General features: G+C 40.2%; 1 protein-coding gene across 2 annotated transcripts in view; it reads right to left on the reverse strand.

The window, feature by feature from the left end:
• Nucleotides 1-16,847, reverse strand: part of HSD17B12 (hydroxysteroid 17-beta dehydrogenase 12) — an 88,912-nt gene that overhangs the window by 26,986 nt on the left and 45,079 nt on the right. For both annotated transcript variants that reach the window (XM_040602120.1, XM_040602121.1), the window contains exons 4-6: nt 8,832-8,942; nt 3,717-3,781; nt 2,646-2,690 (exon numbers count right to left, since the gene is read on the reverse strand). In XM_040602120.1, the coding sequence (XP_040458054.1) occupies nt 2,646-2,690; nt 3,717-3,781; nt 8,832-8,942 (221 nt within the window). The remainder of the gene's footprint in view (nt 1-2,645; nt 2,691-3,716; nt 3,782-8,831; nt 8,943-16,847) is intronic.

Consider the following 16,847-nt stretch of genomic DNA (forward strand, 5'->3'; position numbering starts at 1 on the left):
TGTGTCACCCTTCAACAACACCTACACCTGTGGCAACAAAACCAGACCTTAACATTTCTGCAGAATAACAAACTGTACTGAATATCTTGACTTTCCCACTTCAAGCCTAATGAGCGTTTCAGCCAGAACTGAAGAGGAGGTATCAGAACGTGCGTGCCAGAGGAGTTGTGCTGTCCAGCAGAGGTGTTGCTGATGGCACATAGCGCAGGTTACCGAGAAGGCGGCATTACCTTTTCAGCATGAGGAAGTCTGGTCCAAAAGGCAAGGAAGTGGATGGCAATACTCCAGAACGTTACACTAGAAAGGCTATGCAAGACCTCTGACAAGGATCTGGAGATACTGTAAGCAAAGTCTGAATGGGTACTAGCAAAACCTGCTCTGCCTATCCTGTACCTCCACCTTTTCAGCAGACCTTCATCTCCTTGCTTAAGAACCCTGTGCTCTTGTGCACGCCAAACTTCACATTATTCACCAGGCCAGAAGGGAGAATATTAGCAGTACTTTTTTTAAACACACTTATACCCCAGGATGAATTATTGACTTAAAGTACTGAACTAAACAGTCAAAGGATTACATTAAAAAAAAATAATAAGTGAAACAACATACAGGCTTTTCCTAAGATTATTTTTTCCTACCATGACTCTCTGATTCTATGGGTTCTCCTGAAAAAATGACTTACAGATGGTACATATCTCTAATGTGCTCCTCTCCCCAAAACAGTAAGCATCTGGCATGCCTACTGTTTAATTACACAACAGGCTCACACAGGAGGAAACATTTTCAAGCCTGGAAGCTTATGCTCAAACTCTGATTATATCCAGTAACAGGAGCTGCTCATGGTCAAGAAAAAGTTTTTAAACAGGAGGAAAAACATTATTAACGCACAGTAAGCAGATCTTCAGTAAGTTTCTATATGTGTGAAGACAACCACGTTACAATGTGAAGAGTCTGGCAGAATGCATATTTTACAAGAAACTATGACATTTTCGTTAAATTTTTGACCACCACCGATCATAAAAACAATTACTCAAGCCACAAAACAGTGCTAGTTTATTCTGGAAACTAATACAGTCTGGCTGTACCTCTGGAATTTTAGGTATATACAGACTTGAAGTAGACCTCAACTATTATTCTACCCTACCATCTTCAGACATAGGTATTAAAGAAGTTCATCTGTAATTTTTTTTATTGCAAGGAAGTGCTCCCAGGAAGACTGACACCCCAAATTCTTCAATCACTGAACAGTGCACTCCCTCTGCTGGCACAGCACAGATGTCACAACTTAGCAGAGGCATTCTTCCGATTACAGTAATCTCAAAGAGGTCTATGCATGACAACAGATTTACACCTGGTGCAGCTCTGTTACCATTTTCAGAAGTCTACTAAATTACTTCCATAAGAGAAAAGTTTCAAAGGTGCCCATTAATAACTGACTTCTCAGATGAAATCTCACAGAAGTGCAACAAGACACCATGGGCCACAATCCTTCTCTGTCAACCAAACATACGGTTAAAAGTTTCTGAAGATTTAACTGCTCTAACATTTCTAACTTTACAACAAGTAATTCTAAGACGTCAAATAAAACACACAGGGAAGTGAGAGCGGTAGCAAGCTGACATTAACAGTCTCATTCAGTCATGCAACTGTTGCATTTGCACTGCTTGCCTACGTTTTAGTAAGGTATGAAAATCTTAAAGAGAAGCATTGTTTTAAGAGGTCCTGTGCCTCCTCACATGGAAACAAAACACTTCCAGTTTAGACTCCCCAAGAGCACCGTACTAGATTTTTAGTTATTACACCTAATCAGAAGAGCTGCAAGAACGTCAAAACTTTTGAGCCACCTTTGAAACACCTAATATTTTGACTTTGAGGCAAAAGAGTAACCCTCAGCTAATGGAGGTGCCAGTTTTGTTATGCACAAGAAAAGAAAGTTAAGGTTTAGCAGTGAATAATCACAAGGAGTTTCTGCAGCACTCATGGTAATACAGTAATTGACTCCTATGTTGTGTAAGCAGCTGCTATTCCCTCTGCCCCTTTTAAACTCTGAAATACTACGATGAAAATCTCATTTTTGAATGGGCCTCATGTTAATAAACAAAGGAACAGCCATATGTTTTAGCCTGAAGTCAGGGTGATTTCTTCTCAATAAAAACTTGAATGTGAATATCAAAAAGGGAAGGTAACTGTACTTCAAAAGTTAATGCACCCTTCTGAAAACTTTGGTTTGTTCTCCTTATTGCTTATGTATTTCACAGAAAATATTTAAGTGGCTTCTCACTAGTGTCCAAAAACCCTTAGGTGTGCAGAGACAAAGGTTGCCCACCGCAAGAAAGAAAGATATGGAGAAGAATGAACAATTTACAAGGATTAGAACGACAAGCACGAAGAAGCATTAAGCATTGTTTTGTGCACATACCTTGCTCTTCCAAGTAGTAGTTCATAGGTGTCTTTGCAACAAATTATACCTCACACAACAACCAGAACAGTCTGATAAAACAGTCATAACCTCTAGGTCACTCCAAGATGAAAAATGGACCTGTGGTCCAACAGGTGAAAAGTAATTGCTTCAGACAACTGAATTTCAATTATTTAGTGGGTCTGAATTAAGACATCAAGGAACAAGTGTTGGTTAACAGGGCACTTACCTTACAAACAGCCACAACGTTAATGTTGATCATTTGGTCGACTGTCTGCAAGAAAACAAAGGTTTCAGTTTTGTTTGAAGTTATTTGATCAATATTTACACACCATCTGGGTTTAAGTGCAAAGACAGATTAGACCTTACACTTATACATCCACTTTTACTCCTTGTCTTCCTGCTTAAATATCAGGAAGAGTGACAGACTTGCAAAGCAGTCTGTGAATTACTCTTGGTCAAATTTTACGTCTGGTTAGGGACTCTTATTAATAAAAAAACCCACAGACGTATCACATTGACACTATACTTCCTAACACTGCAATATTTAAGAACTTTAATAAATTCTGATATTTTAAGACATCTTCATAAATTAATGGGGTTTTTTTTCTCTTCACCATTTCATAACAGTGTTTTAGTGACTTCGTTTATTCATCAGGTAAAAAAAATGGTATTTTTTTGCTACGTATTATGAACCTTACTTGAAGGTGAACAAAAAAGCAGATACGTTTCTCAATACTTCAGCAGAAAACAGAACCACAGTGGACACAGTGAGCTACAGAGGTTTTGGAAATAAAATCATGCACCACTGAAATTGTTCACAATCAGTTTTCAATGTACCCAATGCAACCAAGGTTGTCCCTACATTATGAGCTAAAACAGTTGTATTTAAGTTTCATAACAGTGTTATGGAATGTGCAGCTTCCATTCATGAAGTTGCTTGCTTCCCTTCCCTTCAGTCACTTAAGAACCCACACACAAGCTAAAGCAGCTCATAAACAACAGCCAAATGAGACATGGGCAGGGGCAGAAATCAGATACTGACCCCAGGCGCATCTGCCTGAAATACAAATATAAAATGAAGCAGGGAAGAGCATGTAAAAAGCAACGCAAGAAACTGAGACTGCCATCATCTGAACTGGGTTATGCTGCTTATGTAACTCAGCTTTCTGAACCTTTAATTCTAATCTGAAAACCTTGTTACGTGGGTACCTTAACCAAACCTAAATTATTTTGCTATACCTGTTAAGCATTTAGTGCTAACAATGAGAACACCAGAAGGTACTAAAAAAGCACTTACCTTATCCAGGTCTGGAACATCAAGAAAATATTCAGGATAAGCATACGAAGTTCCCACATTGTTGACTGAAACAAAAGCATGAATTAGATCACTTGGATGCCATCTGATTTCTCACGCTGCGATTAACGACAATTTTCAATCAATACTGTTAAAATGCAGCACTTAAAACATTCTAATGCCTTTAGCCAAGTTTCCCTAACTGTAAACATACCCATACACACACAAGTGGAATGTGAGGGTGAACACACAAGCCATTTTAAGTGTGTAAATGTTGATTCTCTAATCGTTTAAAAGGTGGCATGTTTAAAACATTGTACCCATCCTCCACAGTTTTTCACAGTGCCAGGGAAGAATGTTTCTTCTTCAAGAAATATCGGTGCACACCATGCAAGCGCACAAGTGACATAGCTGCAACACGGAGCTCTGCAATGCTATGGAAAAGGAGCTTCAAGCCAAAGCAAAGCTCTCGGTGCCTGGCAGGACATTTAAGTGAAGCTGTTTTAACACCCTTTTTAAATACTACCTTGGGTTTGGCCAGGATAGAGTTAATTTTCTTCTTAGTAGCTGGTGCTGCTGTGTTTTGAGAACAATGTTGGTGACACACTGATGATTTTCATTAGTATAAACACTACTTAGCAACAAGTCAAGGACTTTTCAGTTTCTCAGGCCCTGCCAGGAGAAAGCTGCAGGGGCACAAGAAGCCGGGAGGTGACAGAGCCAGGACAGCCGACCTGAGCTAGCCAGAGGGATATTCCATACCACAGAGCATCATGCTCGATATAGACACCGGAGGGAGCTGGCCAGGAGGGGCCGATGGCTGCTGGGGTGGGTTTTATTCTTCTCTCTCCTTTTCAATTATTGTTATTGTTGTTGTTGTTATTATTGTATTTTATTGTTAATAATTACATTATTCTTACCTCAGCCCACAAGTTTTACCTTTTTCCCCGACTCTCCTCCCCATTCCTCTGGGGAGAGAGCAAGCCAGCACCTGCACGGTACTTAGTTGCCGGCTGGGGTTAAACCACGACATTTATAAAGTGAAATAAGATTAAAAACAAACAAACAAAAAAATAAATCTCTGGCCAGTCTCCAGCTGCCGGACGGCTGCGGGACAGACCGCACGGCCCCGGCGGGCGGCAGGGGGCAGCCGGGCCCCGGCGGGCGGCAGGGGGCAGCCGGGCCCCGGCGGGCGGCAGGGGGCAGCCGGGCCCCGGCGGGCGGCAGGGGGCAGCCGCCCTCGAGAAGGGCTCCTGGGCTGCGCTCCCTGCGCAGACACGGAGCCTGACCGCACACACGGAGCCTGACCGCACAAGACGGTCCTCCCCGTCACCCCCACCATCTTCCCCTGTTGGCAACACTTAAAAATCAACCGAGAGAATGCACCGGCCCCTTAAGGCGCGCACACACACACACACACGGCGCCGCCACTGCAGACCGGCCAGGTTCCCTCCCTCCCAGGCACGAAGCCACCACCCGGCTCCCGAACCCCAGCGCCAGCAGGGGAAACTCCTCACACCGTCAGCAACCGACGCTGCTCTGCAGCCTCGGCTGCCTCAAACTTAATAAAGCACACTGATATACAGACACAAAAATAATAATAAAAAAATAAAAAATAAAAAAAGAGGCAAGCAAATGGGATCTCCGTTTCCTAAGTATCTGTTGTTCATCTTACACAAGTGAATCGTGTGACATTTGGTTGCTGTGGCAACGTTTTACATTTATATAGTGTCTTACACCCCAGAGAATCCCGAAGTGCTCGGAATGCTGCAGGGCACCATGCACCCCCAGGGCCCACATCCACACGGGACAAGAAACACTGTCCGAAGGCACCGACGCCTTTTTAAAATAAATAAATAAAAATAATTAGAACAATTAGAATAAAATAGCCCTTAAAACTGTGCTAAAAGCTATGATTTTAACAACCAACCTGAAAGATATTTAAGCATCAATAGGGATGCAGCAGGACATGCAGGAAACCCGCAGGAGAGATTCTGGCAAAGTGCACAAACTGATTCATTCAGAGATTCCCTCGAATGACAGCTCTCTTGGTCCAGATCTTTGTGTATTTATGGAAACCCTTAGGTCATTAGTCACATCGTGTGTTTCACATTTTTTAATTTTAGATAACCTTTAAAAATGCGAGAATTGAGGGGAGCAGGGAGTTGGCAAATTCCCAGCAGACATTTGCTGTATTTAGAAAGAGAAGTTTTTAAAAAAGAAGGTCCAACCTTGCTATTGCAGGAGTGAGTCAATTTTTTTCTTCTTCTTCTTTTAATCCTAAAATAAACTATTTTTCAGGCCATCTCTCTGGAAAGGATTTTTGCTATGAACTGTGGCAGGGGTTTGGGACTAACCTTGGTTATTCTCTCAAAATTTAGAGTATTTATATGATTCATGCTAGAGACAGTCACACAAAATTCACACCCTGTACCACAGACTGGGTCCCATATATGTATCCTTCCACTTCCAGCCATCTATTTACTGGATCACACTTGGCTGCAGTTTGAAACAGAACGTTAAAAAAAAAAAAAACAAAAACACAGGTGTATTTTACCTAGAGGAATCTGGATAACAACAGGGTAAGATACTGTCCAGCTCAAACTCCTTATAAGTATCACAGCAGTTTAAGAACAGCAAGAGGAATATTTCCCCACCTCTTCTTGTTTAACATATTGCTGTAGTTAGCACATGTTCCAAGTCACTGACAGACGATGTTTTGAACACACAGCAAAACATTATGCAAACTCTTTTAGCCTTCCTACGTGGGTGAGAAGAAGCTTCCAAATAAGAAGTTTACAAGGATTTCAATCTGTAAGTACTTTAGTTAGGCTCTGTGCAACTATATAATCAGAAGCTCAATCTCGAGTAGTACACGTGGACTCCTGTGTCTCTAAGTATAAGGTTAAAAAATAATCAGCATTGATCCCCGGCAGCTATGCTGTGCTACTGATGCTTCTCATACCTACTTTCCAGATAACACCTGAAGAAAAAATATACTGGAACCTAAAACTTATCCCTTATGGCCATTCTCATCTAAACCCATGTTTTCCCTCACACAAACATGAAAAACATAGAACAACAAAAGCTATATTCTGGATTGCAACAAATGCTACAGAATGTAAAACATGCACTAAAGCATGAAATTAATTGCCACAAAAAATTTAGATACTGTCTTTCTGAAGTAGCAATCATCTGCATTGAAAAATTACATTGGCAAGTGGTTTCTATTAATACGGCTATATCTAGAGAAAAGAAATCTACGTATCATGTAACCTGATTATCTTAAGCATGAGATCCACTAAAATTGCTAGTGATTAGTTAGAAGAGAGATTTCTGTAAAACTGCAATGGCTGCAAGCAAAAAAAAAAAAAAGGCACAGAGGAACTCAGCAAGAGAATACACAACTCTAGAGCATTTAGTTGCTATTTTTACCATGGTTTTAGTCAAGGTGATCACGCAAATAAAAGCAAGAACCAGGCTGTTTGAGGAACATGCTTGTTTTCCTGTAATAAGCTTACACAAAATTTGAGATGCATTAACTGCTTTAGTGCCCACTTTGAGCAGAACTATAGTCAGATCTTCATAATTTTGTGCATTGCCATAACCTCATCACAGCCTACCAAGTAATAAAAACCCTTCCAGTGTGGGTATGTTACACAGTAGAAGGTTTGCTGGTGTTTTAAGACATAAAAGTGATACACTATTCTGCAGCAATTGCTACGTGACAGGCAGTTTGCAAGTCTTACATTCTCCGAGTTGATTTTGATAGGACAGATTAGAACTGACATTAATTTTAATCCACAAAGTTTCTTTGGAACTTATTTCCTTCAGAAACAAGAAAAAAGGCATCTGCAGCTTTGTCACTACTCTTTACACAAAATACATTGTTGGCAGTTGCAGTTACTCCAGTGGATTTGAGTTTTTATAGTAATTAAATACTGGATGTCACAAGTTGTATATACTCAAATCTGTCAGAAAAATTAGGAAACATTCTGGGGTTTAGCCTTTAGTATTTACAGGTGTATATATAATAGGTTTTATATATGCTATTTTCTTGTGCATTATTTGTCAACATCATACAGTGAGATTTATCTATTAGCAACAAAGTTCATAGACCATATCATATGTATAATGAATTTATTTGAAATATGCTGGTTAAAAAAATGGTTAAAAAACAGTACTAGCTCCAACTACTGAATTTCAGGTTAGTAAAACTTACTACTTTTGTAGTAAGTACTTTATCTGATAACACATACCACTAGATGTCTGAGCAATGCAACTTATAAAATTTCGTGCCTTACATTGAACCATCACAGGTTCTCATCTCCATATTGAGTAACTGTAGAAATACAGGATACACACCAGTATATGTGGGTTTAGGGAAAGAACCAGAAAACTGATACACAGTCACCTTTAGCCCAATGTTCAGGAAAGATTCAGGTAAACTGCTGTTATGTTTAAACTCTTCTCACCTTGTGACAAACACCTTCTTGACATCACCTCAGTTCTACATTCAACAAAGTAACCGGATGGATCACCTTTTGTTTTCAAGGACTATCACGCCACCGACACTTCCGCAAGTATCACAAACCATACTTGGGCATATTGCATTGCTACCAGCAAAAGAACCGCAGCTTACCAGCGTGACCAGAACATGCTTAAAACTTCTGAAACAGGAGCCATTTACTCAATACTATACTGTAATGATTAAATTTCAACAGCTCTATAATTAAGAGTTAATGGTTCTCCCACAGGGCTCTGCTGCTAAGCTGAATCTAAGCATCTGGAGCTTGCTTAGTTTCTAAAATGGCATTTGGTCAAGTCACTGTGCACCCAGTCGTAAGCTGAAGAGCCTTTAGCCACCACAGAACAACACATCAAAAGACATTCAATAAGCACCACAATTCCCAGAACACAGGCACAATGCAAGCACTCTCTCATGTAATGTATCAACAGGAAGCTAAAAACCACATTGAACATGCAGCAACATAGTTTTAGTCAGGCAAATACCAGCTCTCATGAATTCATTTAAATAAACTTCAATATGGGAAAAAGTTAGCAAGCAAGTCAAGACGAAACACCACTAAGAAAGGTTTAGAAAGATCAGATACAAACCTAAAACACCAATCTCCAGGCCTTCCAACCCCACTTTGATTCTACTGTAAGTATCTTCTCTCTCTCCGAAGTCTGCCACAATGACTTTTGTTTCCACTTTGTACTTCTCCTCTAGAAAAAAGAAAAAGGTTTTTAAAGCTTAAGTTTGAAATAGTTGAATTACAATTCAAATATTAATAATATATCAGTTACTCTGGTTTTACAAAACATTAGGCAGCTAACACTACACATTAGCTTTTTCACTTCTGCAATAGGAATCCTTGAATTTTAACATAACCTGCACAAGAAGTTTGTGACACTAAGCTACTTCTGGTGAGAACGTAAATTCTCAAATGATTCAGAGCATTTTATTTGTAAGATGGCACGAAAACAAATCATACAGGTTTGAACAAAATAAAAAAAAAGCAAAAATCAGTAAACACGCACACACACAACTGTGTTCAAGTACAATGTGACAAGAACACTTCTTCCCCCCCCCCCCCCCCCCAACTTAAGCCATATGGTAAATTAGTTGCTTCAGACCAAGCAAAACAATTCTTTATTGCCCTCCATTTCCATTCTTACTTCTGGTGCCATAAAGCTTTTTGAGTATTTAGTATTTTGAACATAAATCAAAAAGGGAACATGTGGGTGAACAAGAAGAGCAGAACTTCCAAGTTTAATCATTCCAAAACCATTCTGTTACGCTGCCATCTCCATCCTTAAGAGAACAGGAAAAATACACGTAGGCAACTACATTTTGAAATAGAAGAGAGCAAGCATTACATATACTTCGTATAAAACTCAATTCTGCTTCCATTAAGCCGAATTAATTACACTGAATTAAAATCAGTACAATGTCCTCTCAGACTTTAAAAAAGCAGAACAGTAGCTTAACACTGCAGCATCTCTGTTTTGCTGCACCTGACTCCTACTCCAGCATTCCTCAAGGCACCTGTGTACAGCTCAGGAAGGGTTTTTGCAGCAGTTTGCCCCCAGAGCCATTCATAAAAGCAGTGCCATGTTAAAGGAAAAGAATCATTCACAAAAAGATTAGAAGCAGCCAGATTCCCATGATGCTCCTTCCCATTCAAGGGAAAGCCACCGTTCCCATGATCCTGCTGTCCATTCATGCAGAATCATGAATCTACTGAACTCACTGGTTTGCTGGCTGCCTCCCCTCCCCCCATCAATATCCCTAATGGCAGATGAAATTATTTCTCCTCCTTTTCCCTCTCCCCACCCTCAACCTCTTCATCTCTCCTAAACAGCTGCATTGTTTAAAAATCCCCTGAGAGATGTTGCTATGTCAAATGACGACGTAAATAGCATTAAGCCCCTACTGCAGCAGCAGTCTTGTGATCGCGTCAGAAGAAAACCAAGTTCAACATTGCGGGGGGAGGAGGGGGGCTAGAAAGCGTCTATTTTTGAACACAGCTGTTCTGATATTTAGCATACATATTCCAATTCTTACAGGACACCGAATTCAAAGACAGAATTAGAGGCACAATAATACATGCAAGCGGCCTGGCCCAACTTGCACACTTGTACACGCGTGCCTTTTTAACCATTTTGTGGGATCTGCAGCTGTCTTCACTGCCACTCAGACACCTCATGAAATGAGAGTTGTTTAAAGGGCCCTATCGCTACCCTCACAAATTTGCTTAATTAGTACTGGCTCTTTTATACTAAACACTCTGCATTAGGATTGCTATCGATCTATCTTTGAAACCTTTTGAAATCACGACAGGGATATTAAGAGAATGAAGTAAGAAAAAAATCTGAAGACCTAGTAATACTGTAAAACAAACAAACAAAAAAGTCCTCACACTACTGTTCCTATAAGACCCTGTTTCGAGCCTTCAGAAAATCAGCAAAGAATAATTACATTTAAGGTAGTTAAGCAACACACCTATAAAAAAATGTAGTACTGTTTGTGGATGGAGGGTGGGTGGTACAGTGTATAAGAAACATGAGAAGTAGAAGACTACCTACCAGAATGGCCAGAGGACACAACCTTTGTGTGGTTGCCCACTGCACACATGCAAGACTGTCTTGCTCCAGCACATGCCACCTGCTGATCAAACCCTCCCCTCCCCATTTCACATCAGTGTTCAGGTACCCCGCAACTTCTGCACACCCCATGCTCTGCCCAAGAACCTGCAACAGGTGGGATGATGCACTACATCAGAGAAAAGACTAGCAGATACACTTGATAAAATGGTTCCATGTCAGATGATGACACAAGAAACAGTCACTTCTGTGTAAGCTCACCCTAGCAGTCAGAGTACAAAGTGCAGAGAACAGATGTGCTTTGCTCTGTATGAACAATGGAGAAGGAAATTTCCTTGATCTCAAGAAGGATTAAGATGTTCTCAAACAGATGGGCTAGAAGAAAGAAATCACACATCCTTGTTTTATCTGCCAAAAAGACTCTGAGATGTAGTGTAACAGAGAAGGAAGCAAGCAGACTATGTTCTAACCCAGGGTATCTAGCAGTGCCTGTGCTCCTGCTGTCTAAGAAGAGAAACCCCAAAACTCCCTGATGGAGCTTTCAGCTTGAAGACCATGAGGTACTGGGGAGCCACAGGGAGCAAAAGAAGGGTATCAAGCCAGTTTTTGCAGCCAGCAGCTAGAGGATCTGAAAGAGCTGATATTATCTGCCAGCGTGTCCAGCATTCCTGACGAAATATTGAAAAGTGAATCTGATATTTCGTCTTTGGAACTGGTACTTCAAATGCTTCTTAGCAGAGAACTGAATATTACAGCACCACGTTACCCATAGTTGCAGGAACTGAATATTACACCCCCACGTTATCAGGAGTTGTGCAGCAGTCAGTCACCAACCTACCCATAACATCTCAAGGATGGGAAGGGAAGTTCAGCAAACCACCTCCACGTTTCTCAACACTGACACACCAGTCTTAAATAATTTCATTTACTAAAAATCTCAGGTGAGATCAGTATTGACCCTACAAATAATTTTTTAACCTGAACTCACATGTACAGTTAATTTACAGGGCCTATATGATCTAAGCCAAGACTTAAAGTAATTTAGCAAGAGACCAACTATGCACAACAGCATCATGGTAATTACTAAAAGCAGACCACGATCTTCTGCAACCACACCATCATTTGAAAAGGTTAGTTGCTGACCACAAAGAAAGGCTCAACAAAACACCTTCACAGCTATGAGAAGGCTGAATAAACCAATAGTCGTAACGGTGGTAAGAGCAGGATGGTATGAACATTGTACAAGACAAAAAGGCAAAGTGGACTTTTGTGGAAGACGCTGGGATGGATTCTTTCAAAGATCCAGACAGCAACCCAAAACCGCAGCAGCCTGCAGAGACACAGGCATGTCCCAGACCAATGTCTACAGAATAACAGTTGTCATGCAAACAAAGGCAGTATAATACACATTAGAAGGAGAACACAATACAACAGAACAGCGCGCCACTTTTTTGCACAGGTGATAAAGAACTGACTCCTGTGGCATGTTCTCATTCTACGCCTTCCTGCAAAATACTGGATGAGATGGTCTGAAAATAAACAGGCTATTTAAACACACACTTCACATACAGACTATCAAGGGATTATCCATAAAAGTGTTTGTATTTCTGAAGAAAACACTACCTTCGGTATCCTCAGAAGAGGACTCCAACTAATGTCTCAAACTTGGCCAAGGTGCCACTATTCAAAATACGCACAAAGACACTTAAGCAGTCATCCCAGGACTGCCCACAGGTACACCTATACAAGTATCTGGTATTCTGTAGCAGATAAAGAGGAAAATGGTATAAAGAAAAGTGCACAGCAATGTTTCCTCAACCTATTAACTCAAGTGCCAACAGTTTGTTGCTCAGAAACTTCCTGAGCTGAGTAGTCTACCCTGATGGCCTTCATCCAATTATTCCTACAGGCCAATCACTACAAATCCACACGCATTTTCAGCACCCACCCATCTCACCGCTGCCACATTTTTTTGCTTTTGAACCTGCCAAGAGCAGAAGTGATCAAATTTCAAATTGGTGCGCCTGGATCCATTCTGATTGTTACATCTGACATTAGGTTTTTCAACCGCTGTCTCCTCTTCCTCAGTCATAACTCGTAACAATTTTTTTTTTCTTTCCTATTCTTGTCACTAAGCATTGGTTGATATTGCACTGACGACTGGCTGCCAACTTTGAAGAGGTAACTTACTTTCATTACTTGTCAATTTTGAGCCGGAGGACATGAAGTTGTTAATGTTGATTTGTTTTCATGTCCATCTTTTCAGTTTCTTATGCATGTCAGACTTCTATGCATCTTCAGACTTTTTCAGAATTTGAACTTGCCCCTTTCGGCTTTTACAAATCTTACGTTATTAAATTTCACAAGCACAAACAAAGAAGGTGGAATGGCGACAGCAAAACACAAAAGGCACATCTATCCTACACCTTCCTTCTAAGGGGTTTCCACTATGATAAATTTTTAAATACACTCATGCTTTGAAGAAAAATGATGTGTCATATTGCATGTCCAGATCCCAATACTCTTCCTAAACTCTGGTATTTAAGTTTTATACAGACACTGTCTAATGTTCATGGAAGCTCTTGCATACAAACTTCATTAGAGACTCAGTTTGATATTTTAAAACTGGAAACTAAATTCCAAGTTCAAGATGTTTATTAGAAGGATACTCATGTATTCATAGATTATTTAAATCATCAATAGTTCACAGGAAAGGAATATTTACTCTTACACAGATTTGTCTTTGGTGTTTACTTACAAATGGTTAGTTAAAGCCTCACTAGGTGAAGCAAAAGCTTCATTAACTCCAAAGGCCAGAGATATTTCTGACTTACAGGAAGCGTATCCAGTGTCTTACTATGCAAGGAAAACACTACTCTTAAATAATTAGGCAAACTAGGCCACACCTTTGCCATGAAAAAGACTCAGGTGCGAAATAGTACTGCATTACCTGGAACACCAGAAAAAAAGGATCACACTAGAAATAAAAAGTGGGAAGTTAGAAACTACAGTGAGCTACATCCTAAATAAATAAAAAAGAATTGTGAAGTGTCTAGGAGATAAGCATCTTCAATTTTTTAAAAAATTATTATTTTTCGGAAGCTTGCAAATAATTCAAAGCAGCAGCCTCCCTGAACTGCAATCTTGGTTGACAGGCTAAGAAAATGGTAAGGAAGTGAAGTTTTCAGACACAGATAAACTGAGCTTGAAAGAAGGCTCCCCCAGAGGGGAAATGTTGTGTACTTACATGCAAAAGCAAACAGACACTAGCCAGGTAGTCAGGAGAAGCAGCTCAGTTTACCTGACAAACAGTGTCAAAGGGGTCTGTGGTACAAAGTCTTGCTGGGAAACAGAAAAACTAGAATATCACCTTCCCTAACAAAATAACATCGTACTTCTACCACCTGCTTCAAAGCAGCTGGCTACAACAGCTTGAATTTGCACAGAGTACATGGAAACAAATCCAGCTAACTCTGCAGCAGAGAGATCAGGATACAAGGCCCACATTGCAAGCAGGTATGGGAACAGTTACTTCAAGCTCAGGTAAAGTACATTAAAAAACTCTTGCTAGAACTGAAGCATCTCATCATTTTACATTCAAAGCCTCAGACAAATATCACCATCATAGTTATGCAGTAAACATAAGTCTCACTTGGTCTTTAGCTTCAGGATGGCCAGAAGTCCAAAGAGGTAGAAAAAACAGCTCTTCATTCTTCATCATACAGGATGGAAAAAAAATTAAGTAAGAAGAATCAGCTACATCCACAAATAAAGATGTCATCTTTCCAGTACCACTGCAGTGGCAGAACTCACCCTAATCCAGTACCTAGTCTCCAGAAAGAGAGTTTGTAACCTTTTAATAAAGGTTAAGAAGCTGAGAAATGAAAGCGAAACACGAAAACACGAAAAACCCCCTATCAGTCACAGTGAAACACAGAACTACCAGAGAAGTGTTTGGATACTTATAAGCAAAAAGAGCAGAAACCCTGGAGAACCTGCAATAATCTTCAGGAGTCAGATCCCAGTAGCATAGGTAACAGATGTGGAAAAGGTGATCTAGAGCAAAACCTCTGAACTCTTTCGCCACGTGTACTTTATTTATGCGTCAATTACCAAGCCCATAGACAAACTGAATACCTAAGAAGCTAGCCTTTCTGAAAGGCTGAGAGTTCCCATGTATGTAGCTGTATCAGTCCTTGTCCAAAACGATGGATCACACTTCTAATTTCTGCGAAAGAAGAAACAAGAGACCAGAGCATGGAGAGCAGCACAGAAGCTAAGGGAGGGTCAGTGCTGAACCCCCATCCAGAGGGATGCTGCACAGCAGACACGAGTGCAAGAGAACACGAATGTTCAGAAGGGGATTCAATATGCAGCAACAGATACGTATTGTAATAAAAATCTTGCTGTAAGTTATAGATGTTTCTATAGAAGTCTGAAACAAAGCACTGGTAACCTAAGGAATAACAAAAAAGTTAAAGTACATTGTAGCTAAAAAAAAAAAAGCTCTGTTTGCACTGGGCTTGCAAGAGAAGACTCCAGATAAGAATGCTATACTGTATCCACTTCTGCATAGCATGAGATGCCTGCCTACCATTTACCAGAAATTGCTATGTTTCAACACATTTTAGAACCATATGTGTATGCACATTTGGTCAAGCACTAATGAATAGGTTCCAATTCCTTTCATTCAACTACACGTGACACCTTCCAGGGATTCCTTTTATATTTCACCTCTTGCACATGTGATTTCATAAATACAGCTTCCTTAAAAATAGTGAATATTTAAAAAATCTAACCACATGAAAGTACAGAATGAGTAAAAAATGCCAGACCTCATTTAAAATGTTACAATTCTGCTAAACAGCTTTGAAGTTTCAATATACATACACAAGCCAATTCCTCACTTCCTCAGCTTTCAAAGACAATGCAACAGAAGGCAGATCTCTAAGCCAAAGTCCACAAACCCTTGAGCCACAGGGGACATTAAGTTTTTAATGTGTATAAGCAGTACTGTTACTACAAAACATAGGAAGAAAACATGCTTTATTAATACTTTCCTCCATTTGCTCCTCTCTCATTTCCATTACATCAAAATATACAACAGCTTCTAAGACACACTTATCAAGTCAGACAAACATTCTTAGGAACACACAGGATCAATGAATAAGCCCATTCACCCAAATATTATGCTCAACATTGCAAGCTTTCCTAAATCAAGCTTGTCCTAATTACAAAGCTAACTGAAAACACGAAATCAAGCAGCCTTCAAAAACAGCTGCAGAGGCTGACAGCCAGGGGGGCTGCACAGTCAAGTCATCGCAATGTTTCCAAATACCAACATTATTTCAGGCAGCAAGGCAAGCACAGCTTTGATGCTCACCACGCACACCCCCTCGCTCCAGCATGCTGCAACAGGGGTAGGCACGAGAGGCACTGACAGCCACTGCCCTCGTGCAGGTCAGGAGTTCTGCTTAGCAAGAATAGCATCATTTTGCCCTGTGCGGTTTTCCTCATCACCACCTCAAAATATCCACTATGGCTGAAGCTCCACACAGTTCGTTAGGATGCAATCCCAAAGTGTTTCAGAGACAAATGCAGCGTGAGGTGTGGTTAGGTTAGTATTGTGTGACAAGCAGCACCTCAAACTCCCATCCTTCTCTCCTTGCCCTGACACTATTTTCAATCCCCTCTCCAAGGCTTTTTTTGGTATTCATTGGTGGTACTAGTTTTCACACAACATGAAGCAAGCTGGTTTTAATTTACTAACTCATTTTAGGAAGGGCATATGGACTACTTCCAATACTTCTGTAACATTTAGTTTTTCTTAATGTCATTATTATTGCCTACGACAATGTGTATATGCATGTGAATATGAATTTTTCATCACTTTTTGCAAATAAAATCTAATTCTCCAGCCCTCTAATTATTAGAACAGTAGTGATTTAAAAAAAAAAAAAAAAAAACAAACAACAAAACAACAAAAACCAAATGCAGAATTTTTCAGATTTAAATTCAACAAAG

Source organism: Falco naumanni, chromosome 7 (genome assembly GCF_017639655.2).
Source record: "Falco naumanni isolate bFalNau1 chromosome 7, bFalNau1.pat, whole genome shotgun sequence".
In the NCBI taxonomy this organism is placed as follows: domain Eukaryota; kingdom Metazoa; phylum Chordata; class Aves; order Falconiformes; family Falconidae; genus Falco; species Falco naumanni.